The sequence below is a fragment of the Tiliqua scincoides genome, chromosome 2 (genome assembly GCF_035046505.1).
Source record: "Tiliqua scincoides isolate rTilSci1 chromosome 2, rTilSci1.hap2, whole genome shotgun sequence".
NCBI lineage: Eukaryota > Metazoa > Chordata > Lepidosauria > Squamata > Scincidae > Tiliqua > Tiliqua scincoides.
The window spans coordinates 243,410,125-243,436,675 of record NC_089822.1 but is presented as its reverse complement, the minus strand read 5'-3'; the positions used below and the strand labels follow the sequence as shown (position 1 = coordinate 243,436,675).

General features: G+C 42.1%; 1 protein-coding gene across 3 annotated transcripts in view; it reads left to right on the top strand.

The window, feature by feature from the left end:
- Positions 1-24,109, top strand: part of PTPRG (protein tyrosine phosphatase receptor type G) — a 659,913-nt gene extending 635,804 nt beyond the window's left edge. For 2 of the 3 annotated variants that reach the window (XM_066613931.1, XM_066613929.1), the window contains exons 17-29: positions 238-320; positions 548-682; positions 1,500-1,634; positions 2,188-2,351; positions 3,824-3,959; positions 7,214-7,360; positions 9,814-9,907; positions 12,930-13,006; positions 14,004-14,132; positions 17,746-17,892; positions 19,301-19,443; positions 21,695-21,830; positions 22,620-24,109. In XM_066613931.1, the coding sequence (XP_066470028.1) occupies positions 238-320; positions 548-682; positions 1,500-1,634; positions 2,188-2,351; positions 3,824-3,959; positions 7,214-7,360; positions 9,814-9,907; positions 12,930-13,006; positions 14,004-14,132; positions 17,746-17,892; positions 19,301-19,443; positions 21,695-21,830; positions 22,620-22,766 (1,673 nt within the window). In that variant the 3' untranslated portion in view covers positions 22,767-24,109. The remainder of the gene's footprint in view (positions 1-237; positions 321-547; positions 683-1,499; positions 1,635-2,187; positions 2,352-3,823; positions 3,960-7,213; positions 7,361-9,813; positions 9,908-12,929; positions 13,007-14,003; positions 14,133-17,745; positions 17,893-19,300; positions 19,444-21,694; positions 21,831-22,619) is intronic. The other variant, XM_066613930.1, reaches the window with a different exon arrangement.
- Positions 24,110-26,551: the final 2,442 nt, after the last annotated feature.

The window sequence follows — 26,551 nt, the reverse complement described above, 5'->3', positions numbered from 1 at the left end:
TCCAGCAATTCCTAGTAGAACTATGTGGAAGAAGTGAGAACGTCATATGGCTGCAATTTTTACAGGAGTTTGGCTGTCACTGAAGGAAGAGGTGGGGACTTCAGTTATGTTGGCATCTCTCACAATTAGGGATGACTGGGTTTGGATTTGCTTATTATCTTTCTTGTTAGATTCAGCAATCCAGAAATGGCATCAGAATTATTTTCTAATTTATTTTGTGTATTTTTTTCCCTGCAGATGATCACAGTCGAGTGAAGCTAAGACCTTTACCAGGAAAAGACTCTAAGCACAGCGACTACATTAATGCCAATTATGTTGATGTAAGTTTTTTGACATTCCTGTCTCTTTTGAGAAATATTGTCTAACAGAAAAAATAGAAGCCACTAGTGCTTGTAAAGGGTGTTTTTTGTTTTGTTTACTGACTTTATCTCTCAGCTGCTCAAACATTTATATTGGGAAAGATATCTGTTTCTGTGATATATGCATTATTAGTATGACTGCCATGCGGGTACTTTCATCTTGCTTTGCTCTGTGGTTTTCTTTGAAGGGTTACAACAAAGCAAAAGCCTACATTGCCACCCAGGGACCTTTAAAGTCAACATTTGAAGACTTCTGGAGAATGGTTTGGGAGCAAAATACCAGAATTATCGTCATGATTACAAACCTCGTGGAAAAAGGAAGAGTAAGGACAACACAGCCTTTCAGTAGCCACTTTTCTTACTTTTCACCATGTTTGTATAGTCTTCTCTTAGATTTGTTAAGTGGAAGAATTTCTTCCATTAACTATAATATAAATAGTAACACAATTTGGAATATAGAAGAGATTATGCTTTTGTTAACAGGGAGACCATTTGTTCCCACATCTGTGATAAGTGAAAAAAAAGTTCTATAAAGTTCCATATTATAATGCTATTTATTATTTGATTGCTGTTGAATTCAATTCCTATACTAATGGAATTTAAAAAAACAAAACAGGTCTTCTATTCTTGTCAGAGATTCTTTTCATTCTTGTAAGCTTTTTTGATACCCATCGCACCTCTGTCCAGGTGACAGTGCACTAAGGGATTTTATGGTGGTTTTGGTGACTAGAATCTTTGGCAGTGTCTTCCTCAGCTATCCTAAAGTCACAGAGAGCTGGACAAGAAGAGTCACTGAATTGTGTTAGCTGAGTTGATTTCGTTGTAGAGGATCTGTTATTAAAACAGGATCCTGAAAAGGCAGCAAGCCAAGAAGTTACAGGAGAGCCTAGAAGACTGAGGTTGAAAGAGGGAGTACTTCAGAAGAGGAGAAGAGGGCCAGAGCTATCTGAGGGGAAAGAAAAAATGAGAAAGAAATGGGACTGAAAGGAGCTCACCAGGATCAGGAGAAGCAAATGGTCTGAAGCGCATTTTTAGAATCTGAAAAACCTATTAAACAACTTTTGATTGAAGGTTCCTGGATGGTATTCTCAATATACTCTAAAAACAAATCTCAGCCTCTGCAACCCTTTCTCTCCTCAGAGAAAATGTGACCAGTATTGGCCAACAGAAAATAGTGAGGAATATGGCCATATTATAGTAACACTGAAGAGCACAAAAGTATATGCTTGCTACACAGTCCGCCGCTTCACAGTCAGGAATGCAAAAATGAAAAAGGTGAGGAAAATCATTGTAATATGGCTTTTTCAAACAATGTTGCTGTTATGATATACATTGCTATCAGTGGAATAATGGTAAATGTTAAGTCCTGGAGTTCGTCCTGACACCCAACTATAGCCGTGCCCCCTCGTCGACAACCCATAAAGACTGTAAAAAAAATCAACCTTAAATTGCATTCTTCTTTTACCATTTATTTTCTACATTGTAATTTATTATATTTCATTTACAGCCCAATCCTATGCTGGACTGTGCTGCCAGCCATAGTGCTTTGCAATAGCGAAACTCTGTTCCACTGTCACAAAATGGCTGCCGACAGCACAGATACCATAGGTGAAATAATGCCCAAATCAGCCTTATAGCCTTTTTCAGTTCATTGAAAAAATTATCTGAACAAGTGCTTGGATTGAGGTTCAGTTTAAATCCCTGCCTATCTCACCACCAAACACACTGCAGTCCAGTAGCCCAGATAGAGGATAGCATAAAGATGGGGTCCAGTCATAAACTAATGTGTTTTCTACCTGTATGTGTTTCGTGCATTCTGGATTAAAAGGGAAACCCCAAAGGACGCCAAAATGAAAGGACAGTCATTCAGTACCACTATACACAATGGCCTGACATGGGCGTGCCTGAATATGCTCTGCCAGTGCTGACTTTTGTGAGAAGATCCTCTGCCGCCAGGACCCCGGAAATGGGTCCAGTCATTGTACACTGCAGGTACTTCTTGACATGGTTAATTCAACTTACAGCCCAATCCTGGGCTGCCTAGTGGCTGTGCTCCAGCCTCACCACTGGTGCTGGGCATCATAAAAGTGCCGTAAGACACTCTGGCATCGGTGATGCCAGGACCTCAGCACCGGCGGACTTGTCACTGGAGTGCTGGGGAGTAAGTTTCCCTGCTTGGTGAGGAGACCTTTTGGAATGGGGGGGAGGGGCAGAACTGGACAGGGGAAGGGGCTGTTGGGCGGATCAGCCCAGGAGAGGGCAGGGACAGCGGCAGAGGGGAGGATCCTATCGCCCCCCCCCGAGCCGTGGAGCCCAACACAGGTCTCCTGTTCTGCACCAGCTCTAAGGCTGTGTCCTGTGTAGATCCATTGGGGCCAGCTGCGTTCAACATGGGGTAAGGGAACCCAGGTTTTCTTACCCCAAGGAGACCTGTGACACCTTCCCTGGACCCACAGGATTCAGTGGCAGCCATTTCGGTGCTGCTGTTTCTTGCAGCACCAGGGAGGGATGGGATTGGCCATAGTGGGTAACATGTTGAAGATTAATTTTCCTCTAAAGTTGGGTCTGCCCAAAAGGATGATTTAACTGGGGTCTCAGGAACTGGGAAATGAGGGTGTCATCATGCTAAGCATAATTCCTGTGTTTGTAGCTTTTTGTATTCGCACAGTCTTGTTCTTCACAAACCTGAAAAATATCATCAGCTGAGCCCATAATTTATATTGGTTAACCTTCTGCTTTGGATGGTTCCATAGGACAAAAAATGAAGCACAAAACATGTACAGTACAACATTTTATATTTTGAGTTGCACTGCATCCACCTTCAAAGCTTTGGTCCAACACCCTAGGTCCAACACAAACATGCCGTAAGGCCTCCTTGGGAGGAAGCCGGCTTCCTCAGCAAGGCTTGCGTCGGCCCAGCTGGGCTGACACAAGCCTCTGGGGTGGGCAGGGAGGAAGCGGGAGGGAGGTGTTCCTGGGTGGGGGGAGGGCAGACAGTGGCAGCCCCGGGGGCAGGCGGGCAGGGAGCGGGAGGCAGGGCTGGGATCCAGCACTTATGGGATCCAGCACTCCCAACCATCATTTCTGGGGAGTTCGGAGCAGCCTGAAGCCTCTCCACGCTTCTCGGACTTGTGCCACCTCAAGAGGTGGCGCAAGTTCAAGGAGACCCATAGAGGCAAGGGCACCTTACCCAGAAGGGGAAAAGTTTCCCTTGCCTCTGGCTGAGCTGCCTTGAGGCCTCTATCCTGTGCTGGATACTGTACAAGCCTCTTGGCTTGCCTGTTCCAGTGCAGGGTAGGATTGCTCCCTTAGTCAACGTGTAAAAGCTGACTGTTAACGTATTGTAGAAAACCTGAGAGCAGACATTATAAACTAAAGAATTTTGTTGTGACAGCATTAATATTTAAGCATGTTGCAGTAGTCTTCTTCAATATTTAACTAGGCTGTTTCCCTTTTTCTGTCAGTGCTGGTGTTGGCAGAACTGGTACCTACATTGTTATAGACAGTATGCTGCAACAGATAAAAGACAAAAGCACAGTTAATGTCCTGGGTTTCCTAAAACACATCAGGACACAGCGCAACTACCTCGTCCAGACAGAGGTTAGTATACAAAGAAATATTCATGTTTGTGACAGTAAACAATTGGCACCAATGAAACCTTACTAAATTTAGAATGTTTTGATGAGCATAATTTCCAGTGGAATCTCTCTGTTGGTGATGTACAGTACTACATGTCTTGTATTTTCTGTTTCATTCAACACCTGAAAGAGACTGTTCTTCAGGTTGAGTAATATGTCGCTGATGCTACATTGTAGTGGTTTTAACTGAGCTATAGATGAAAATAGTAATATTCTGTCATTTTCGTATAAGAATTCATCATATATTTAAATGATTTATATACCACCTTTCCCTCTGAATAATGGAGCACTCAGTATGGTGCGTCCTATGGTAGATTATTCCTGGGATAATGGTCAGTGATTGCACCTCTTTCATCCCCTAGTCCAGTGATTTTCAACTTTTTTCATCTCACATCACACTGACATGGCACTAAAATTTTCAGGACACTATCGGTTTTTTGACAATTGACAAGGCACATCATGCTGCTGGTGGGAGGTCACATCCCCCAATGGCCTACTAATAAATGACCCTCCTCCAAACTCCTCTGGCACACCTGCAGACTATTTGCAGTACACAAATGTGCTGCAGTACACTGGTTGAAAATAGCTGCCCAATCCTATCCAATTTTCCAGCACTGGTGCAGCTGCAGTGAAACCCCAAGGTAAGGAAACAAATGTTCCCTTACCTTGAGGAGGCCTCTGTGACTGCCTCCCCACCACAGGATGCAGCACGCACCCCATTGGCACAGCAGCACTGGCACTGGAAAATTGGATAGGATTGGGCCCCTAGCCTGCTGACTCCACAAGCACAACCTTTTTTCTGTTTCACTGTTCTGCGCTCATGTGTGTTTGTGTGTGTGCTCTGCTCACTGACATCTGATGAAGTAGACTGTAATCTATGAAAACCTATGCTGACATAAATTTGTTGGTTTTTAAGATGGTACAAGATTTGTTGTGGTTTTTCTGCTATGGTCTAACAGGGTCCCTCTTTGCAAAGTTATGCAAGGTAAAGTTATGCAACTTAATGCAAAGTTATGCAAAATTAAATGTATAATTAAATTTAAAAGTTTTAAATTTAAACGAATTAAAATTTAAAAGAATTAAAAAGTTCAGCACTTTCCTAAAGAGGAATTTTGATCAATGATAATTCATCTTTAGGAAAGTGCTGAACATTTTAATTATACATTTATTAAGATGAATTATCATTGATCAAAATTCCTCTTTCTCTTGTAAAAGTAGAGCAGAACAATATTAAGTCTTTAAAAAAGAGCCTAGAGAAGTCTTGGCGGTCAGTCAGTCAGAGGCGAAGGAGAATTCCAAGCATAAAAAGAAGTAACAGCAAGTAGAGAAAAAGCAGGCAGCAAAAGAAATAGGAAAAAAAAATCAGAAAAGTTGTCTAGGCAGCATTTTACTGTACATAGACCTTGTTCAAACATTTTGTTGAACCTATGGAATTCCCTCCTGCGTGAGGTATATTTTGGTCCTTCTCTGCCAATTTTTTGGAGGAGACTAAAGACTGTTTCTTGCTTTCTAATCATTTTCTTGTTTCACTTCTATTTTGCTTTTTAGTTCTTTAAAATTGCTGTATGTATTTAACTTTGTCGTACGCCACCTTGGTTCTGTCAGAAGTGTTAAAGTTCCTGCCTTTGCTAGTGAAAGGCAAGGTGGAGAACACATCATGCCTTGATGAAACGTGTGTTGTTTGCACTGAGCCAGTTGGGAAGTTGTTGCAATATATCACTTGTTTCAGAAGCATGTATATTCACAAGAAATTTATATCCTATTATTATTATTATTGTTATTATTATTATTTATTTTATTAATTTATATCCCGCCTTTTTGCCCCATGGGCACACAAGGCGGCTTACAACAATTAAAAATACAAAAATAGCAATTAAAAACAATAATTTAAAAAGGTGCACATAATTAAAAAATCTAAAACAAGCCCCATGGATTCTAATATAAAAGAGAAAAGAAGAAAGAAAGCCAGCCAGCCTATCAGCAATTAAAAGCTTTTTGAAATAAAAAGGTCTTCAGTCCACGGCGAAATATTAACAAAGAGGGAGCAGTTCTCAATTCTAAGGGAAGGGTATTCCAGAGTTCGGAATCTTACCTTCCATTATACGTAAAAGTTCACAAGGTGGTTTGCAGCAGGTTCATAAAAATAAACAATACTACAATAAAACATAATACACTTGAATAAAATGACAGTGCAGCCTATTTATCCACGGATTTTTTATCTGCAGATTTGTCTCTAAATGGGGTGGGGAAACCGAAAGTCACACACACCTTTGCCTCCTTTGCCCTGCGCTGGCGTCTCACTCCATTTCCAGGCAGCCCAAAACACTGCAAAAAGGCTCTGCCTCACCCTGGAAATAGCCCTGGAGCCCTGGAAGAGGTTCCTGTTGCAAAGGAACAGTAACACTCCTGGAGCCCCTGAGCCAGCAAAGAGGCTGAAGAGAGGAAGGGGGGGCGAAAATCTCTGTAGCCAGAACATGTGCAGCAAGGTGGAGCTCTCTCTCTTTCTCTCACTCTCACTCACACAGGGGCAGGTATGGTAGCAACAGAGGGGATTGCTTTAAAAAAACCCAGGGAGTGTTTGCCAAATCCCGCCCCCCATTGAGATGGTGCAGGCAATCACTGACACAAGCAACCCCCCCATTGTGCAGGCTATCACCGACACAAGCAAGCCTTCCCACCAAGCAAAGCATGAGATATAGCCTACAATCCTCCACACTTTCCTGGGAGTAAGCCCCATTGACTAGAATGGGGCTTACTTCTGAGTAGAAACACATAAGGCTGGGCTCTTAAAGATCAGCATCCCATGTGAAAGAAGCAGGGCAGCTGGCAACGGGAAGGGCTGAGTACGGAGCGGAGGGGATTGATAACAGCTGCCTTAGTTTCCTTCCAGCCCCAAGTGTCAGGCTGCAGTGTATTTGCATAACTCTATGGAATTTAGCACAACATGTTTTTTGTTAATCGCGCCGAGTCACGGAACGGAACTAACGCGGATAAATCGGCTCCACCTGTACAGAATAAAATCAGCAAAGCATAAAAAGACATAGAAGCCATTATTATTAACTTAAAGCTTGGGAAAATAGCAAGCTAAGATGCTCCTTAATCAGTCCAAGTAAATGAGAGGGAAAATGGTGCCAGGCAAACTTCCCTAGGGAGAGAGTTCCATACGTGCAGTGGATTTGCTTATTGCTCATGATTTGTTTACTCCTGCCTTTCTAGGAGCAGTATGTTTTTATTCATGATGCCTTGTTGGAAGCCATTCTTGGGAAAGAGACTGAAGTTTCTGCCAGTCAGCTACATAGCTATGTTAATAGCATTCTCATACCTGGAGTTGGAGGCAAGACTCGGCTAGAGAAACAGTTCAAGGTAAGCTTCTATTCTAGGTCATCTGAGTTTTGTAAGAGGGCAAAGTGATCTGGATGAAAACATTAGATCTGAGTTGGTACCTATCATTCTGTGAATGTTCAGATGAAAGACTCTTAGGTTACATCTATATGATAAGCCTAGATATTATTTAGTACTAGTACTTTATCTAGAACCTCGTAGTAATATATTTCCAAGAAGCATCATCTCAGTATATACTATGGGTTGAAGTTGCCCTTGTGCATATAGAAAAACACAGCTGTAGTCTTAGCAAGTACTTTTTTACATTAAAATAAACCCTTAAACCAACTCTGGTCAAAATAAATGAAAAACTGAATATTCATAAGATGCATACATCAATCCTACATGATTAGATTCAGAAATCAAAAGGGGCCGAACCATTCATGTTGCATTTAAGTGCTTCTCAACCTGTCTTCTCAACCTGGATAAGAGGCACTTTTTCAAGTGGCTGCTCCTCTTTGATTTAGCAGAGGGAGAGTAACTGGCCCTCTTCACCCCAGCGGTGTCTTTTCTAGTGGCCATCTGCTGGTATTCTTTTACATCTTTTTAGAGTGTGAGCCCTTTTGGGACAGGGAGCCATTAGTTATTTGATTTTTCTCTGTAAACCGCTTTGGGAACTTTTTGTTGAAAAGCTGTATATAAATACTGTTAATGTTAATGTTAATAATCTTTCACATACAAAAGTGAAAAGGTGATTGAAGCCTTGGTCTGAAGGGGGACAGGTGTAGTATGAATAGCCTGATGTATAAGAACACAAGCATACTGTCTTCAGTACTGGCCAGCCATATAGAAGCTTTGGACAAGCTTGGAACATCAACCCAGCTCTTGATATAGGAATGTTGTATGACATCTGTACACCACTGGTATATCTTCACAGATGTGGCAAACTTACCTATTTGGCTTCTAAGGGTAGTTCAGCCTCCTTAGCCTGCAGTGCATATAATATTTGGTAGCGCCTGTGGTAATGGAATTGGAGCAGACAGGCTTTCAGTAGAACAAACTTGAAAGAAACATTGATGGCCTTAAACTGTGTGCATCATTGAAACTTCATATATCAGTAGATAAGTAGTATTTAACTTGCTGGAAAATGGAGCATAACAGACTCTATATCAGTGGTTCTTAAGCTTGTTGAGTGACATACCCCTCTGAGAATCTGATGAAATCTATGGATCATCTCCCCAGAAAAATGCACGTAAATACATATACAGGTGGTCCCCCATATTCACAGATCTGGTCTCTGCAGATTCAGTTATCCACAGATCCAGCCCCCCCATGACACTTGTCCCCTTGCCCCAGGGTAAGCTCCAGAAGTTGCTATGGGATAACTTGAACCTGCATCAGCTCAGTTGCTGGCGCAGGTCCACATTGCCCCAGGAAGGTAGATCAGGCCCAGGAAGGGGGTTGAGATTCAACATGCACTGCAGCCACCGATCCTGTCCCCTTTGAAGCCCAATCCACCCTCCTTCACGCCCCATTCACCCACTCCTCCCCTTTCCACCCCCTTTCACCCTCTTCAACCAACTCTCTCCATCTCTCCAACCCCCTGCACCAGCTTACTTCTCCGGTGGGTATTCATAGATCTACCAGCACGCACAGGAGGCTCCAGTCTTCCTGCTGGCACTTGAGCAGCATTTGCTCCTGGAGTGTGCTTTACGGCTGCTTTACAGCAGCTGGTGTCAGCAGAACACACATTCTGCCATTGCTGAAGCCTGTTTGTCTTACTTAACATGATTTTGTTGCATTAATAGTAATTATTTTTATTTCAAGTTATGTTTGATTAGTGTAAGCTGTCTCTGAGGGCTGATTTTTTTGTCCAGGAAGCAGAAAATAAAGGTAGATCATAAATTAATAAATAAACCTTGATTTCAGTTTCAGCAGACATTGGCTCAGCAGCCTGTTTCAGTAGTGAATTCTTGCATACACACTTCTGGCTGCTATGTGCCCAGTTTGCACCATGCAATTTTCACAAAGGGAGAGTGGCAGACAAAACAGACTAACTTAGAAATAATGGGTCTCAGCAGCAGTGCTCAGGTTAGGAGGGAGAAAGAAAAAAATTCCTTGTTTTGATGTTTTTTAAATGAAGAGAATTTTTTTTTTAAGAGCTCCAGACTAACATAAACCTTTAGGGTTTTGGAATAGATCTTCAGAGGTAATTAAACTGACATTGTCAAAACAGGTTGGAATGGAATTTCATGTACTCTGCTTGCTATAAATGAGACCTATATAGACTTGAGGGCCCAACAAGCTTTTGTATAAATACTTGATGCAGAAAGTTCCGTTCTTCTTGGCATTTTCAATGTTTTTAGCAAATTGAACAATACAGTTTGATCTTTCAGGGATAACAGTATTTTTTGAGAAGGAAAACATCTCTGTGTGTTTTTAAAGAACCGCAAAAATGTAATCAATCTTGCTTCTGCTTTATTTCAATATCTTAGCTGGTCATGCAATGCAATGCAAAATACGTGGAGTGCTTCAGTGCTCAGAAGGACTGCAACAAAGAAAAGAACAGGAACTCATCAGTAGTACCATGTAAGATTACATCTTCTGCTGCGATTGCTGCTCTGCATAAATTCCTTGTACTAAATTCTGAATTGTGTTTGTGCGAAGAGCATCAGGTCCTACTTTGGATTGTTATGTGTTTCCGGGTCACATAAATCTGGGCTGTAAGTCCTGATACAAGTGATGCGTACAGGCACAAATCAGAAGTTTCCGTTTGCTGAATAGTAATATGGAAGTTCTGTATATTGATGAAGTAATTTATAAGTAATGTATCAAATATCTTCAACAAACTTAACATAGCTGTATTTTCCAAAGCCATATTTTCCAGTTATTTTCTTTTCTTAGGCCAGAACTACGTTGCATGCACCCAATAATACTCCAATGGCTTCTTGTAGACAAAGAAGCTTATTAAGGTCCTGTCCCCACCTCATATTTTCTAAGTCCATTTCTCCACCTGCTTTTGTCCTTATTTAGCATGCACCATTAGAACTGAGACCTCATTCAGCACATAGCTGTCCCTGGAGTAGTCATAAGCCATCCCAGCAGTAGTTCTGATATATTAATGAATTGCTAACATTGTTAAATGTCTTCTACTGCAAATAGATGTACAGGTGAGTCTCTTTATCGGTGGATTTGGCATCCGCAGATTCCGAACCCTCAGATCACCCCCCTGCAGACCTCCCAGATGCGACCAGAACCTTGTTCCAGTTGTATCTGAGAGGTTTTCTGAGCCTCCGAGAGGCCATGCATGATGGCATGCGGCCTCTCCAAGGCTCAGAAACCCACCGGGAGCATTTTTTGGATGAAAAACGTAAAAACGCTCTGGGTGGCATTCTGAGCCTCAGAGAGGCTTTGCATGGCCTCTCCAAGGGTCAGAATGGCTTTGGTCGCATTCAGAGCAATGGTGTGCTCTAAAGATCACAGATTTTTTTATCTGCCGTTTTTGGTATCTATGGGGGTGGGGGAGTGGGTGAAGGAACAGATCCTTTATAGATATAGAGCAACCACCTGTAGTGTCCTTTCAATTAAAGTTAACTTGCTCACCCACCAAAGATCTCCCTTGCCTATTTCATGGAACTTACCAGTGGTGACAGTAGGGACATCTTTTAAAACGCATTTTTTCATGGCACCTCTGCAGGCAGCAGCTTGCTATTAGCCCTTCAAGTGGTAATAGCACTCTCAGTGGCCTGCTGCTGCTGGCCACAATATATTTTTTTTCTCTAGAATGTGTTACATCATTCGAAAAAGCCACATATTCAAGAGGAGGGAAAAGGTGGGAACTGGCAAGAGCAAACTGTTCAGAATGCTGTTAAGTGCTTGAAGTCCTGCTGAATACAGGTACTGGCTGCAGAGGTACAGCAAAGAAAGTTTGTTTAAGAAAACCTTTCTCAACACCACTCACCCATCAAAAATTCTACACTGCCAGTGGCTACCATGCGAGTGGTTAAAGTCAAGGCTGAGGTATATAGCTGATCTGTGCATACCACTTCCATCAGAGCGCAAACTGCTTCCATTTCTCTCTGGAACTGGTCTCATTAGGACCATACCTACTGCTTTCTGTTCATTTAGCAACAAAAACTATGCTGAGATATGACCCTTCTGCCCACTGGACAGGTCATGCCTTTATAGCTTAGGAGAATTTGGGGTATTTTCTTTAGCACAATACTATGCATGTGACTCTGAAGTCCCATTGCGTTCAACGGAGCTTACTCCCAGGAAAGTGCAATATAGGATTGCAATATAAAGTCTTTTATATATCTTTTATATAGAGAGATTATTTTTAGTGCTGATTGTCAAGGAAATGCAGCAACTGTTACCCTGCACATGCCTGATCTTGGAAGCTAAGCAGGGTCAGGCCTGGTTAGTACTTGGATGGGAGACCGCTTGGGGATACCAGGTGCTGTAGGCTTATACCATAATCTTTCGAGACTGAAGGTTGCCAACCATTTTTTTTTTTTGTCAAGTGTTGGACTCACTCTGATCCTTCAGGATGGTTAACAAATCAAAGTATATAAATGACCCCAAAGTATATAAATTAATTAATTAATGACCCCTGGACATGACTTCATAGTGGCTGTGATCCACAATCTATTCAAGTACATATAATAAAGCTAAGGGCGCAATGGTGACCCACTGTCAAGCACCGACATAAGGGCAATGCAGTTCTGAGGTAAGGGAACAAACATTCTCTTACTTTGAGGAGGCCTCCATGAGTGCCACCCAACTGCAGGATGCAGCACACATCCCATTGGCACAGCTATGCCAGTGCTGGAAAGTGGGTTAGGATTTGGACCTAAATTGATTTAGGATAATTGACACCATTGGCCCAAATCAGCATATATGCAAGCATTTGTCTGGTTTAACAGCTTCACTGATCTCCACAAAAGAACTGGAAAAGATGGCAAGCTCTGCAGTTACAAGAGATCAGATACATTGAATATCAGCCCAATTCTAACCAACTTTCCAGCACCAATGCAGCAGTGACAGTGGGGTATGAGCTGCATTCTGCAGTGCCACAGCAATAACAGAGACTTCCTTGACCTTAGGGCTTTGTTCCCTTACTTCAGGGCTGCATTGGCACTGGAACGTTGGTTAGAATTGGACTGCTTGTCATGTACATTTATGTAAATAATAATTGCAGTTAATGCAATAGTCAGATAGCTTCTTATCCCAAAGTTAGGGAAATGGTTGCTTGGGCTACTACTTTTGGGCAAGGATGTGAAAAGCAAAAATCAATCAAACATTGTGTGCAATTCTGGGTAGACAGAATGTTGTGCCAAGAATGAAATGTTCACATGGGGACATAATTTCAAGAAACAAATTTTACTACTTGGGAAGCCCAATCCTATGGCTCTCGGCATCCACAGGAACAGCAGCACTGAAATAGCAGCCACCTAAGTCTCCTTGGGGTAAGGGAACATTTGCTCCCTTATCCTGGATAATGGCACCACAGCCTCAGTGGGTCTCCTGCACTCATTGAGAGTTATGTTGCAATATCTGTGCTTTGATTGTGAATTCTGATTGATATGGGGTTTTCCATTTGATATTTCAGCGGAACGAGCAAGGGTGGGATTGGCACCGTTGCCTGGAACAAAGGGAACTGATTACATTAATGCTTCTTACATAATGGTAAGAAAATCCACATTTCATTTATAAGCAAGTCAATGGAGAAGACTGAATATAAAGTTGATATGTCCCTTAGATTTACAGATGATTACAGATAGTACTGTATTATGTTCCAGTGAAGTAATGATGTTACTATAATTTCAATGAACATGATATCAAGTAATCTTGCTCATCCTGAAGTGTGGTTTCAATTATGCCAGTTTCAGTTTTCATAACTTAAAGGGCATTATTCACTCACTCTTCCCTGCCTGATTCCAGAATAAGAGCAACATAGAGCTAACTGGAGTTCTCTGATTCTCACTCCCTACTATCAGGCAGATATATACCAGTAACAACTGTTAAAGAAGAGAGGGCCTAAACATATCTCCCATTCAAAGGCTAGCCAGTTTGATGAAGTTCATGTGCCTCTGGCTGAGGGCAGACAGCGGAGTTAAGGGGCTCAAGGCCGATGGGAATCCTGTCCTGGGTGTACTGCTATGACCTGCATGTACCTTGTATTTCTGTCCTTCTTGGTAATCTTGTTTACTGGTAACATATTTTCCATAGCTATATATTGTGTGACATTTGCAATTTCATCTTACTAGATGAATCTTTACTAAACATCCTGAGTGACACTTGATGCATCAAAACCCAACGAGTGACATCGTAGAATGAATGCAGCCATTTCAAAAGCTATGCTCTGATGCATACTTAAGTTTTTTCTAAGTACTGTAAAAACAAAATAAACTGCAGCTCATCCTCCTATGATTTCATTAAGTCCCTTGGCACTCAGCAAGTTGCTGTTCCTGGTGCAAAATATTAGATTAGGTGCAACACATTTACAGAGTTTATTCTTTTTTATCATGTTCTCCAATATTGCTGTTAGGATAAATTAGCACAGCAGGGAACTTTGAAAATCTTGCTGTCTTAATAGTTTTGTCTGATCTCATCCATGAAGTTCAATGTTCCCTAAGTATTTCCCACACTGAATGACTGCTAAGTTTGGGTTTTGCATTAAAAGGGTTACTACCGGAGCAATGAGTTCATCATAACGCAGCATCCCCTGCCACACACAACTAAAGATTTCTGGCGAATGATCTGGGATCACAATGCACAGATCATTGTCATGCTTCCAGACAACCAGAGCTTGGTAAGTAAGTTGACTCCACACACTGTATGATAATTATTAGCACAGCGGGAAACCAAAGCTGGGTCACTTAACTATATACCGTATTTTTCGCTCCATAAGACGCACCTGACCATAAGACGCACCTAGTTTTTAGAGGAGGAAAACAAGGAAAAAAATATTCTGAACCAAATAGTGTAATAAAATATTTAATAAACTATAACAGAATAACATTTGAACCATGTAAAGTGAACAGCAGTCAACAGTGGCATTAAGAACCATTATCACTGTCATTAACAAATGGAGAGACTTAAAGGTTTGAGTACTCTAGTTTTCTGGAAACCCCAAGAACTCATCATCGCTAGAGTCAGAATTTATGAAGCTCACAAAAGCAGGTGCACACAAATAGGGGATCACATTATCTTTCTGCTACAATGATGTTCTGCCAAATTCCAATCCACTGGGCCTCGTGCCCGCTTAAGGCTGATCAGTCCCCCTTGTGCAACTCACCAGTGCAGCAAGCAAAAGTGAGTCCAGTTCCAGTCCACAGATGCCAAGTAAATCAGTCCCATCAATCAGAGTTACCAAATCAGAGTCCAGAGCCAATAAGCCAAATTACAGTCCAAGGTCAGGTTCCAGGTAGGTCAGTCAAATCCATCAGGGTATCCAAGTCCAGTCACAATCCACAGTCAGATTCCAAATTCAATAAACCCAGTCAGTCTCCTCTCCTACCTCCAACCTGCACTCCTTCAAAACCCACAAACCCTTTCTGCCTCTGGTACTCCTTATATCCCTGAGGGCCCTATTGCCTTCCAGTGGCTGCAGCTGTGCAGCACACTCTGCTGGATGCCCAGGCCTTACCCTTAAAGGGGCCACTGCTGACACCACATCTACTTCCTCACCAGATCTTCCTGGATTCCAATACAAAGGGGGGGGGAAGCAGATCTCTATACATAGCAGTGCAAAAACAGGGAAAAGGTGTGGGGAAGGGAAGATCTCTGTACAGACATCACAGCAAGACCAGTGCAAAACCCCTTGCACACAGAACCAACAGATGGAAGTGGGGGGGGGGGCGCAGATCTCCATACATACCAGTGCAAAAGCAGGGGAAAGGTGTGGGGGAGGGAAGATCTCTGTATAGACATCACAGCAAGACCAGTCCAAAACCCCTTGCGCACAGAACCACACAGAACCGTCAGGTGCTCACTCCCTGGGCTCCCTGGACTCACTCCCTAGGCTCGCTCCCTGGGCTCACAAGCCTGCCAGGGGCTCACTTCTAGGGATGCTTGGACTGGATAGAAGCCTGCGATTGACTCATTTCGCCTGGAGATCGACTGGTAGCTCTCAATCAACATAATGAGCATGCTCAGCAAGACTGCCACCCCACCCACGCTTTCCTGGGAGTGAGCCCCAGTGACTCTGAGACTTACTTCTGAGTAGACAGAAGGTCTTGCTCAGCAAGACTGCCATCCCACCCACACTTTCCTGGGAAGGCGGGCAGGGGGCGGGGCAGGGGCGGAGTTTTTTTTCTTTTTTTTGCAGTATTCGCTCCATAAGACGTACACACTTTTCCCCCCACTTTTTGGAGGGGAAAAAGTGCGTCTTATGGAGTGAAAAATACGGTACTCTGGCTGTCTTTCAGTGAAAAATATAGTTGATGTCTCCATAATCCAGAGCATTCAAAGAAGCATGAGAGATGACTGGGGGCAGATAGGTGAAGAGAGGACTTACCTGCTCAATATTTCTCCACCACATTCTAAAAATGTGCACATTCCCCACACCTTGACTCTGAAAATTTTTTCTCTAATACATGGACCAGAGATACCCAGGTTCAAATCCCCTCTAAGCCAGGAAGCACACTGAGTTTTACCCAGTCACTATCTTCCAGTCTAACCTGCCACACTGGGTTGTTGAGAGGATAAAAGGGAGAGTGAGAACTATATACACTATCCTGAGCAACTTGGAAGAAGGGTGAGATAAAAATAAGAAATCAGACCAGTATACATGGTGTGCAATTTGGCTCTTACCACAGTGAAATGCAGTTTCTACCCTCTTGCCCATACTCGCATCTGCTGGCCAGCTCAGTGTATAATGGAGTGACAAACAATGTCTTTACCATCCCATACTATCCAAGTTTCATTGAGTTATAGCCCAACTGTACATAAATTCCTCCATGCCGATGCAGTGGTGCCAGTGTGGCTTCTGCTGCATCCTGCAGGGGAACTGCAGCTGCTGGAGGTCTCCTCGAAGTAACATTCATCCCCTTGCTCTGGAGTAAGGCTCGGCAGTCACAATGGGGCAACTTAGGCCTGTGGCAGCAAGTAATTGGCACAAGTCCACACTGCCCTATTTTGGTGGATCAGACCCTGGAAGGGGGTTAGGATATGGCAAGTGCCTCTGCTGTTGAGCCTGTCCCCCCCCCCCCCTTGGGCCTGACAGCCATGCCTACTAATCCACTGTAGGGCTCTGCGCAGTACAGAAAAAATTTAGCGGGAACATTGATTTGGACTGTTGTGTACTGGAAGCATGTTTTGTGCTGCCTTTGGCAAGTTGGTGCATTAGTCTAATGTCCAAATCACAATTAGGTATTAGGATCACAGCAAAAAAGATGCACTTTTAAAAGATTGATTTTGATTTTAAAATTAAATATAAAGTAATGTACTCAAGGAAAATTAATTTTTTTTTTCAACATTTATTGGGATATTTCAATACCTTTAAAATATGTTTGTTTACTATAACTTTACTGTAGGAACAAACAATGATAGCTCTCTTTCTGTATCTGAAACTTGTTATTACAATGCAAAGTCTTTCCATTTCTTTGAATCAAGGCCTAAAGGGATATATAAATAGAAAACAAAAATTTAATATCTAATTATCATTGCAGTTTTAGGTACATGTCTGCCTTGAGGCATAATAAACAATACATTATAATACAATTGTATTTCTGTGAAATTTGTAGGCGTGTAAAGTTTCAATCATATAAATAATCTAAAATAAGCATTTCCCTTTGAAACCAATTAGACTTGACCTGTTTGGGAAGCTGAGACTATTTCTACAGTAGCAGCGTTATTTTAGGTTGAAAAACTTTGGATCGATCGGTTTGCGATACTGCCTATTAAACCAAGTTTTGATCCTCTGAATGTTACCCTTACAAAAAGACAAAGGGTGCAATCCTTTCCTGCGCTGGAAGAGGCAAGCCAGGAAGCTTGGCTGTAACCAGTGCAGGATAGTGGCCATAAGCAGCTCAGCCAGAGGCAAGGGCTGCTGGCTCCTATGGACTTGCGCCACCTCTTGAGGTGGCGCCAGTCTGAGAAAAGCGGAGCGGAGCGGCTTGAAGCTGCTCTGTTCTCCCAGGAAACGGGTTGGGATCCCAGCCCTGCCTCCTGCTCCCCGTCCGCCCTCCTCCCACCCAGGAACGCCTCCCTCACCTATCTTTGCTGCTTGGGTCAGTCCAGGTGGGCTGATGTAAGCCTCAGAAAGGAAACTAGCGTGGAGGCTTATGTCAGCTCCTCCTTATGTCCACTCTCTCAAGGATGCGCAAACGTGCCTAACAGCATGTTTTTGACCCTCCTGGGCGAGCCCAAGTCATTTCTAGGATTGCGCCCAAAGAAATACATTGTCTTCTGTTTATTTTCAGGCAGAGGATGAGTTTGTATACTGGCCGAGTCGAGAAGAATCCATGAACTGTGAGGCCTTTACTGTGACCCTTATCAGCAAAGACAGGCTGTGTCTCTCTAATGAAGAGCAGATCATCATCCATGATTTTATCCTTGAGGCGACCCAGGTATATAAAACATGCATCAGAGGTGAATCTGGAATCTGCTTGCAATTCAAAATGCTGCCAATATCAGTTAACACTTGAATTGATTTTCAATGGGATTGTCTTAATGTCTCTGGTCACAGTGGACAGAGGGAATTGTGGACAGAGGGAAGAAATTCTGTTGCATCTCAGTTTTGTTTTCAGCGTACCATAGAAGGTTATAACATTTCATTTCTTATTGCCTACAAAAGTGAAACTGCTTTTCATACCTGGGTTGGGCCTGTAGTTCTTCAGACATCATCAGGAGGTGCAGGCTATACTTGCGTACTGATCCTTTGTTGAGTGTCCCTCCTCCCACTTCTTGATCACATTCTTCTCAGCTTTTCAGAAAGCTATTCGTGCAGCCACACTGGTTTCTTTAAATGTTCCCCAACTGTTTTTCCTATGGGGTCTGTCCCTTTTGAACAAGTTATATTCTTCAACTACTATATTCTACCCTGAGTCTCATCTTACCAAATTTCTGTGATGCCTGTTAGATAAGGTTTGATGTCCCACATAAGAATTGCAAGTTCATCTTGTTTATCAATCTTTAAGGATGGATTTTTGGAGAAATTATTCCAATTTTTGGAAAAAAAATTTCAATCGAAGCTCCAATGGAAAACCTGGTCTCCGATCAGAGCTCACTACTGCAGTATGGAGGCTTGCAGAGGGGCCTGTGAGCCCTCTGGGAGGCCTCACAACCCTCCCAGGTATGTTTAAATGCCCCCGGTGTCTCCACAGCACCTGACTGTTGTAGTACCATTGGGGCACACACATACCCACTCCTGCCCCACCCCCACAACCACTTACAGGGTTCCCAACTCAGGGTTTGGGAACCACTGATGTAGACCAGGGGTGTCCAAAGTTTTTGGCAGGAGGACCACATCATCTGTCTGACACTGTGTCAGACGCCAGGGGAAAAAATAATTGATTTACATTTAAAATTTGAATAAATTTGCATAAGTTTACATAAATGAATACATTAAAGATGAACTTGTATGAATGAATGACGGTCTTGCAATAGCTTAAGGCCTATAAAAGGCCTTTCGAAAAGCAAGGCTGGCCTTTCCTTTGCTGCCGCTGCTGCATCACAGACGTGAAACAACAAGCTGTGGAGGGAGGGAGCCCTCATCCCACAGCTCACTTGAGAGGTCAAACAGTCGTCCTCACACTGAGAGCAGTTGCTTTGGGCCAGTGTGGGCTCCAGCAAATCTCTGGAGGGCCAGAGGCCCATTGGAGACTGGGGGCTTCCTGAGGGCCGCATTGAGAAGCCTCGAAGGCCGCAAGTGGCCCCAGGGCCGGGGTTTGGGCACCCCTGATGGAGACTATCATTCACATTTGAATGTCAGGCCTGAGTTTTTAAATATAAATGTTGAATTGGTTTTCGTTTTAGGATGACTACGTTTTAGAAGTACGCCATTTTCAGTGTCCCAAATGGCCAAACCCAGATGCCCCAATCAGCAGTACCTTCGAACTTATCAATGTGATCAAGGAAGAGGCCTTAACAAGAGATGGCCCCACCATTGTTCATGATGAGTATGTATGCCTACCAGATCACATTTATTCATGAATGGGACAAGAATAATTGCAGTCGATGGGGTACTTATTTGGACTTTCAACTGGGATGAAGAAGAGCTATCCAGCTCTGAGGGTTCACAAGCCTACAGCATTACCAGCTTCCATAATAATACTTCTTTTCCTTCCACAATCATTTACTTTCAGTGACATGTAAAATACAATGCTCAGTATGCCGTAACTGACACATTTATAAATGAAAGAGAAGGACTAGAGATTATTAGAGGTCTCTTTCATACATGAAATATGGTATTGGCTGCTGACACAACTGCTCCTAAATGCCTTCTCCCTTCAGGTGGAGGTTGGGTGCCTTGGTGTTCTGAGGGTGGTGAAATTGTTCCAACTTGCAGCCCAATCCTATCCTGGGCCAACCCAGAGTGTGCAGTGGTGCTCACATCACTTCTGCTGCATGTTATGAGCCGGCTGGGGGCCAGGCAGGTACGGAGAAGTAAGTACTGTTTTACTTACTTACTCCACCACTGCCTGGTTTGCCCAGTGGGCCTACTTAGATCTGCGCCAGATCTGTTCGGCTGCTGTAAATCTGAGTGAGTCCAAGAGCCCAGGATCTGGCCAGCCACTTACTCAGTGCTAGTCAAAGCCATCTGAGGCAGTGTGTCACCTTGCTACCCAGGTTTTTGTGCACACTAGCATGTGTGTACACTTTGGTGATGCAGTGAGACAGCGAAGGAAGCAAGTTATAGATACCATATGCCTTGCTTTCCATACACTTTCCGATACCTTATGGGTAGCGGTGAGCTATCTCCAAAAAGTTTCTGCCACTTGGAAGGGAAAAGACAAAAGGGACACCCTTCCCTGCCATCTTCACATAAAAGGGTAGGTCCAGTTACCAGGTTCCTTTCATCACAGTCAGTTACTGCAGGAGCAACTTGGGAAGCAATCTCACCTGGCCAGACCCTTGTATCATTACCTATAGGGAATGAGAAGCAATCAGTCTTCTAGACAGAAAAGAATTGTCAATCTGGTCAGAGAAAAACTTGCAAGTATATGTAAAACTAACAAGAGTTTATGACCAAAGACAAAAACACAAAGGGAAATGGAAAAAGTAAAAAACAGGCACTTGAATTTAGAAGCAAAATTAAAACAATAAAACCTAATAAACTACTTAGACATAAGCCCTGTCTAGAAAGCAATTGCCTTGTTGCAGTTCCTCTGTTCACCTACATGGGGCTAGAGGGCAGTTTGCAATGTGCAGGTAGCACCTGCAGGTTTTGGAGCAGAAAGTACATCAGTTCAGGGTAGCCAGGACCCTATATGGGATGGGGGGGGGGGGTAGGATCAAGTTTGATCATCCAAAGACAGGAAACCTGGGGTCAACCAGAACCTCTCCTTTGGCCATGATCAAGTGGATGGACTTGATTCATAGATAGCTGTGAGCAAAACCCAGCAGGGTACAAAAGTGGTATCCTGCCTGGCGCTTTGTTTCACCTAGGTTAGGGCTACACTGTCTGGCATGATCCTGTTGGCAAGAAAGCAATCAAGGAAGTCCATTTCCAGCTCTCCAGATTTATTTCTTGCAAGACTGTAGATCTATTGGCTGGAAGCTGGTGGGTAGATGTAGAGGGATGCAGTTTTCCTGTAAGCCCTCCTAAAGAAGGCAATTAAGGATTCTACATGTGGATATTCTTTCACCACTTTCTGACCACCTAAAGCAAAGGATAAAACACTGGTGCTTTTGCCAAGTTGTATTAAGCCATGGCTAGTTTTAATGCTCATTTAGGTTATGAGTGCTTTTGCTGCTCTTGCAGTATTCAAAATTGCTTTACAAAATTAGGACAGTTATTGATTTGGGCATTTCATGAGACACACAAAAAATCAAACTGCTGTTTCTAACGGTGCTGAGTCATTTCTTCTGTAAATTGCTTTTGGGAGTTATTTGTTATATTCACTGATTTTTTATGCCTTAATACATAATATATGTTCCACTTTTAACTGCATTCTGAGGAAATGTAGCTGAAAATGAAATTTTTTTCTTCGGTGCACCCAACCTCCTCCTCATTTATTTTATCCATTAATACTACAACAAACAATCCCAGTATAGGTACACCTCGACACATTTCTGCCAGGGAACACAGGGTACAATTTAAAGAAAACTAAGGCCAACACACTGAAATTAGATTTTCATAACTGCTTGGTCAGAAGACCTTCCAGTTCACCCATGAGTAGCTAACAGAAGTGTTCTATGGATTTGCAGGTATGGAGCAGTGGCGGCTGGAACATTATGTGCCCTTACCACTCTGTCCCAACAACTGGAGAACGAAAATGCTGTGGATGTTTTCCAGGTGGCAAAGATGATCAATCTGATGAGGCCTGGAGTATTTACAGACATTGTAAGTCTTTGAAAAATAAAGTTGTTGTTTACAAGGTAGTTACAGTTACAGAACTCGTAGTTACAGAACAGAAAATGCTAATTAAAACTTGCACATGTATGTTGTGTGCAATTCCAAGTTCTTATGCACATCACTCTGCCTTCAGACTGCGGCAGAACTAGAACCAACAGTGCAGCAATTCCTGTGGTTGTCCTGCCTGTTTTTCTCTGCATTAGGGTTGGAGATTTCCTTTGCTTCTTAGAGCTCCAGTGTCAAAAACAGTCCGTTCAAGACGGAGGGCAGCACACAGTCAATGTTACTGTTCGGCTGCCTTCTACCAGCTGGCATCCCTGAAGGCTAAACAGTGAGCAATGGTTATAGATAAGTAGCAACACAAAACCTCAGATACAATAGCTCTGTAGTCTCAGTCACAGCTGAATGAAAGCACATGTAATATTAAAGTGCCAAGCAAGTAAAGACAACTTTGGATTTAAGAAGTAGTTTTTTAGAAAATACTCAACAGGACATCTAACATAGTAATGTTGGAAATGTCAGCCATAAGGCTCACACTGAAAAAGTTGATGGGGGGCCAGAAGACTCTGGGGTGTCAGATTATGGAAGAAGTAAAAGACTGAAAGTATCCAGTTGTGGATGGCAAGCAACAAAAGAAATCATTTGATTGCTCTAAAAAGTTTTTGGTTATATTACATAATTGGTTAACATCCCTAACTAACCCCTAGTTAGAAAATGCAAACTGAACATTTTCTAGAAAATTAGGTAGCTTTATACTTTTTGGTCTTTCTGTTCCAGGAGCAGTACCAGTTTCTTTACAAAGCAATGCTAAGCCTGGTCAGCACTAAAGAAAATGGAAACGGTCTCATGGCATTGGACAAAAATGGTGCTGTTATGGCCAACGACGAATCAGATCCTGCAGAAAGCATGGAGTCTCTTGTCTAATTGGAATATTGAATATTCCATCTAATTGGAATATAATCTAATTGAATCTATTTGGAATATTGGTGGAATTTCTGAAGACTGAGTGAACTTTCTGAGGCCTTTTTTTGCCAGACTCTAGGTTATACAATAACCCAATTACTTTTTTACACTGATAAAAGTTTTGATATTTATTTTTGCCATTTTATGTCTTAATGGTATCCTACTGAGCATTTGCACCTCTGTTTATTTCACAGTGAAACGCAATTTTATCTAGTTTGCACTATATGATCAGTGTTAACTGCCTATAAAGTTGTAATACAAAAGCAAACAAGCAAGCAAACCCTGATGTGACATTCCATGACAACAAACATGATACTTTTTAGTTGAAATGCCGTGAAATTTTGGTCATTACCATGATCCTTGACTTTAAAGTCTTGAATGATAGACCAGAAGGATTCTGTTCAATTTGTAAGAAATACTGTACCCTTGACATACTCCAATATTTATTTTTTAATTTTCATATAACTTTGGTAATTGCTTTAGGTCTTCTGTATTCCAGTAACATGGATGAGTGGTGGGGGAGAGGGTTTTTTTGCTTGATTTTTGACAATGTAGTGGGGTGATCTCTAGCTACCCTGCAGCACAGTAGTTTCCAGAGCCTAAACAGCTGTTCTGCATTGTTCTGGATTCCTCTTTTAGTCTACAGAGAATTGCTTCCCATGAAACATATAAAATAACATTCCCAAAACACAGAGCAACTCACATTTGAAATACAGTCTCAGGCTTCAGCTTTACAGTTTCACTGATTCCCCTGTTTTTAAGAGCATTTACATTTTTGATTCTGCAACAGCAATATGGGAAAATACTTTGAACATATTTCCACCACAGACAATTTAGTAATTAACAGTGCAACAACCAACAATCTGGTCTTTTTATTCCAAAAGCATTAGATAGCTATATCTCCAGCTATCATCCTACTCAACATTTTAAACACGTATTTCCTTACTTCCTCTGGAACAAGACCTCATTCTTAACAGTATGTTACATGATGGAGAAAGGACTTTCTTAATTTCATAGCTGTTAGATGCCATTTTCACAGATGTGTAATTTTCATATTTTAGTGCTAAAACGTACTGATCCATATTACTGGTGAAGCGATCTAATAAAAAAAACTACCTATAAGATTACACTCTTCCTCTTTTTTGTTTTTACTGAATTATTTAGTATTCACCTCCTGATGTCATTAATTCATTTCTATACAGCATAGAAATGTACTTATACTGTCCCTGCTTTATTCAGACAGCCACTTAAACTCTTTAAAGCATAAGAAAATTCCACTTCTGTTCCTTAGTGTAAACAATTAAGACTGCTTCAAATGACTTAAAACTGCTGTGTTTACCAAACCACTTTCTGTGCAGTTCAGTTAAGTGATGACTGTCCACCTGCACTATTGTTGTTGTTGTTTTAATTTACATTGTAAAAACAGCAAATGAACTAAGTTCTGATGAGGTGCTTGGTGACATTGCCAAAGACATCTACAGACATTGTAAATAAGCAGTGAATGCCTACAGGAGAAAGATTTCAAAGTAGACCTTGCTGTGAGCAAGTGAAACTCAGCTTAATTGGCAGCACTGGATGTAACAGCTAAGATGCATAACTGCCACATTATGGTTGCTCAAATTAGTTCAATATAAGCAGCTTGTGTGCTAAGCTTCTCCCTGAATAAGTTTGTTGAGAGCCTTTCTCAACATTTTTTGGGCTATGGCCCCTTAGGAGCTCTTCTCAGGTTCCAAAGGGGCCCCCCACCCTCGTCAAACAAAAGATACAATACAAATCGCTAAACATAAAATCCCCTTCTCACAGTTTTCAGCCTGTGACCCCCTTCAGATATGCCAGGGCTCCCCAGGGGGCCCCCACGTAGAATGGCTGGATCCTTCCTCACCAGAATTCATTTTATTCTGCTTCCAATTTAGTTTTAATACAGCGGCAAGGAATATAAAAACATATGGTGCAAGATGTTTGGCCACGGAGTAAGAAACTCAGTTTAGAGCTCTCTCTACCTACAGGTGCTACCACTTATATCAGTAGTAGCAGTTATTGGTGGAAAAACTGCTGGCCTTATGTGAGAAATCCATAATCAGCCAACAAAGGCACTGGCCTAATTCTCATCAGAATGGTAAACCTGTGTCTGGACTGTACAACTTCATGACTGAATACTCCTGCAACTCACAGAATCCCAACCCCTAGAAAATGAGAGGTTAGGAAGAAGAGTTCTAGTCTATCTTTCTCCCAAACATCTAGTTTTCAATGTGCAGGGCACTTTGTTCCATCTGTATATCCCAAACACAAATAGCTCCACAGTTCCTCTCATGACCCCAGCCTACCCCACTGGCTCCTCCAAAAAGAGTCACAGAAAATTCTAATATTTGGTAGGGGCAGAATGATACCATCATGTATAGAATTATTTCCATTAAACAATCCTACCATTGCTACTGAAATACTCTGTAATATTACAGGAGCTGCTATGCAAATACTTGGTGTTCTAGTCATTGCATCATACAGTGAGGTTTATAGTACAGTCTCTCCAGATATCTGCAGGGAAAACCATTTTCTCTTTGGAGAATGATTTCAATTATTTTTGCTACAAAATTAGGTGTGTATGAGGAAGTAAATTAGGACATAAAATATTTATTCAAAATAAAACATTCACATGTGTAAGGAAAACTGATGCAAATGGTTAGGATTCCATTGATCCCAAAATGAAGTCCTGCCAACCACACCAGTTAAAGACATGGCCTTTGTGTTTATGGATTCCTTCATAAGAAAAAGTCTGGTTTAAACCTGACAGCCACACTTTTGATACACTTCACCACTAAACATCAAGGAATCTGGATGATCGAAATCCTTCAGTAGAACAATTTGAAATTGTTGCTGTTGACACAATCAATTCAGATGCCATATTTTCTTAAACAAATGTCTACTTCTTATAATACTGTCTTCTAAAATGCGATGCCCTCTTAAAAGGGTATGAAAAGAGTCAACACAACAGGGACATTATTCAGCAAAAGTGAGAGCCGTTTTGAAACTTATCACCTAAGCTGCTACTTGTAATTGTTTATAGTCACACAATTAAGTGCCTCTCTCATATTGCCACCCATTTTAAATTTGCACCCTACAAAATACAAAGTTGAAGTTATTACTATGGCATCAGAAAAAGTATGATACAACATCACAAGAAGTGACTGCTTCATCATTCTTTGACAGTTCAGATGCTCGGAAGGAGCTTTCTCTGAGACTGAAGTGAATGGGACAGCCGTGGTGCGCACTGAGCTTTTTGTGCGTATTGAGATCATGGCATAGACGCGAGAGCTGCTGGATGAGGGCTCTCAGTAAATAGGCTGAATTCAGGGAAGCCTGCCAGCGAAGGGTTTAATTAGTCCATTGCATTGTGTAAAAATTAGGACTGACCTTTTTTTAATTCCAGAAGTGGCACTCCACCATAAAAATCCATTTCAAGTTGTGCCATCTCTCCTGCTTCTGCTATGACTGAGAGGCACACTGCTTGCATTGGCATCAGGGACTGCAGTGTTCCCATTGCTGGCAATGGGCACTGCTTCAGGAAATTACAACTTTTGAGCATGAGATAAATTTTGATCACTTCACATCTGAAACTTTGTGGCAAAAATGACTAGTTCAAGAAGTAAAAGAGGTGTTTGGTTTGGTTTATCCCAGTTTAGCAGAATTTGTTGGTAACTTTTCATTTCAATCTGGTTTTACGGAGGGGATACTACAGAGGAAAATGAATG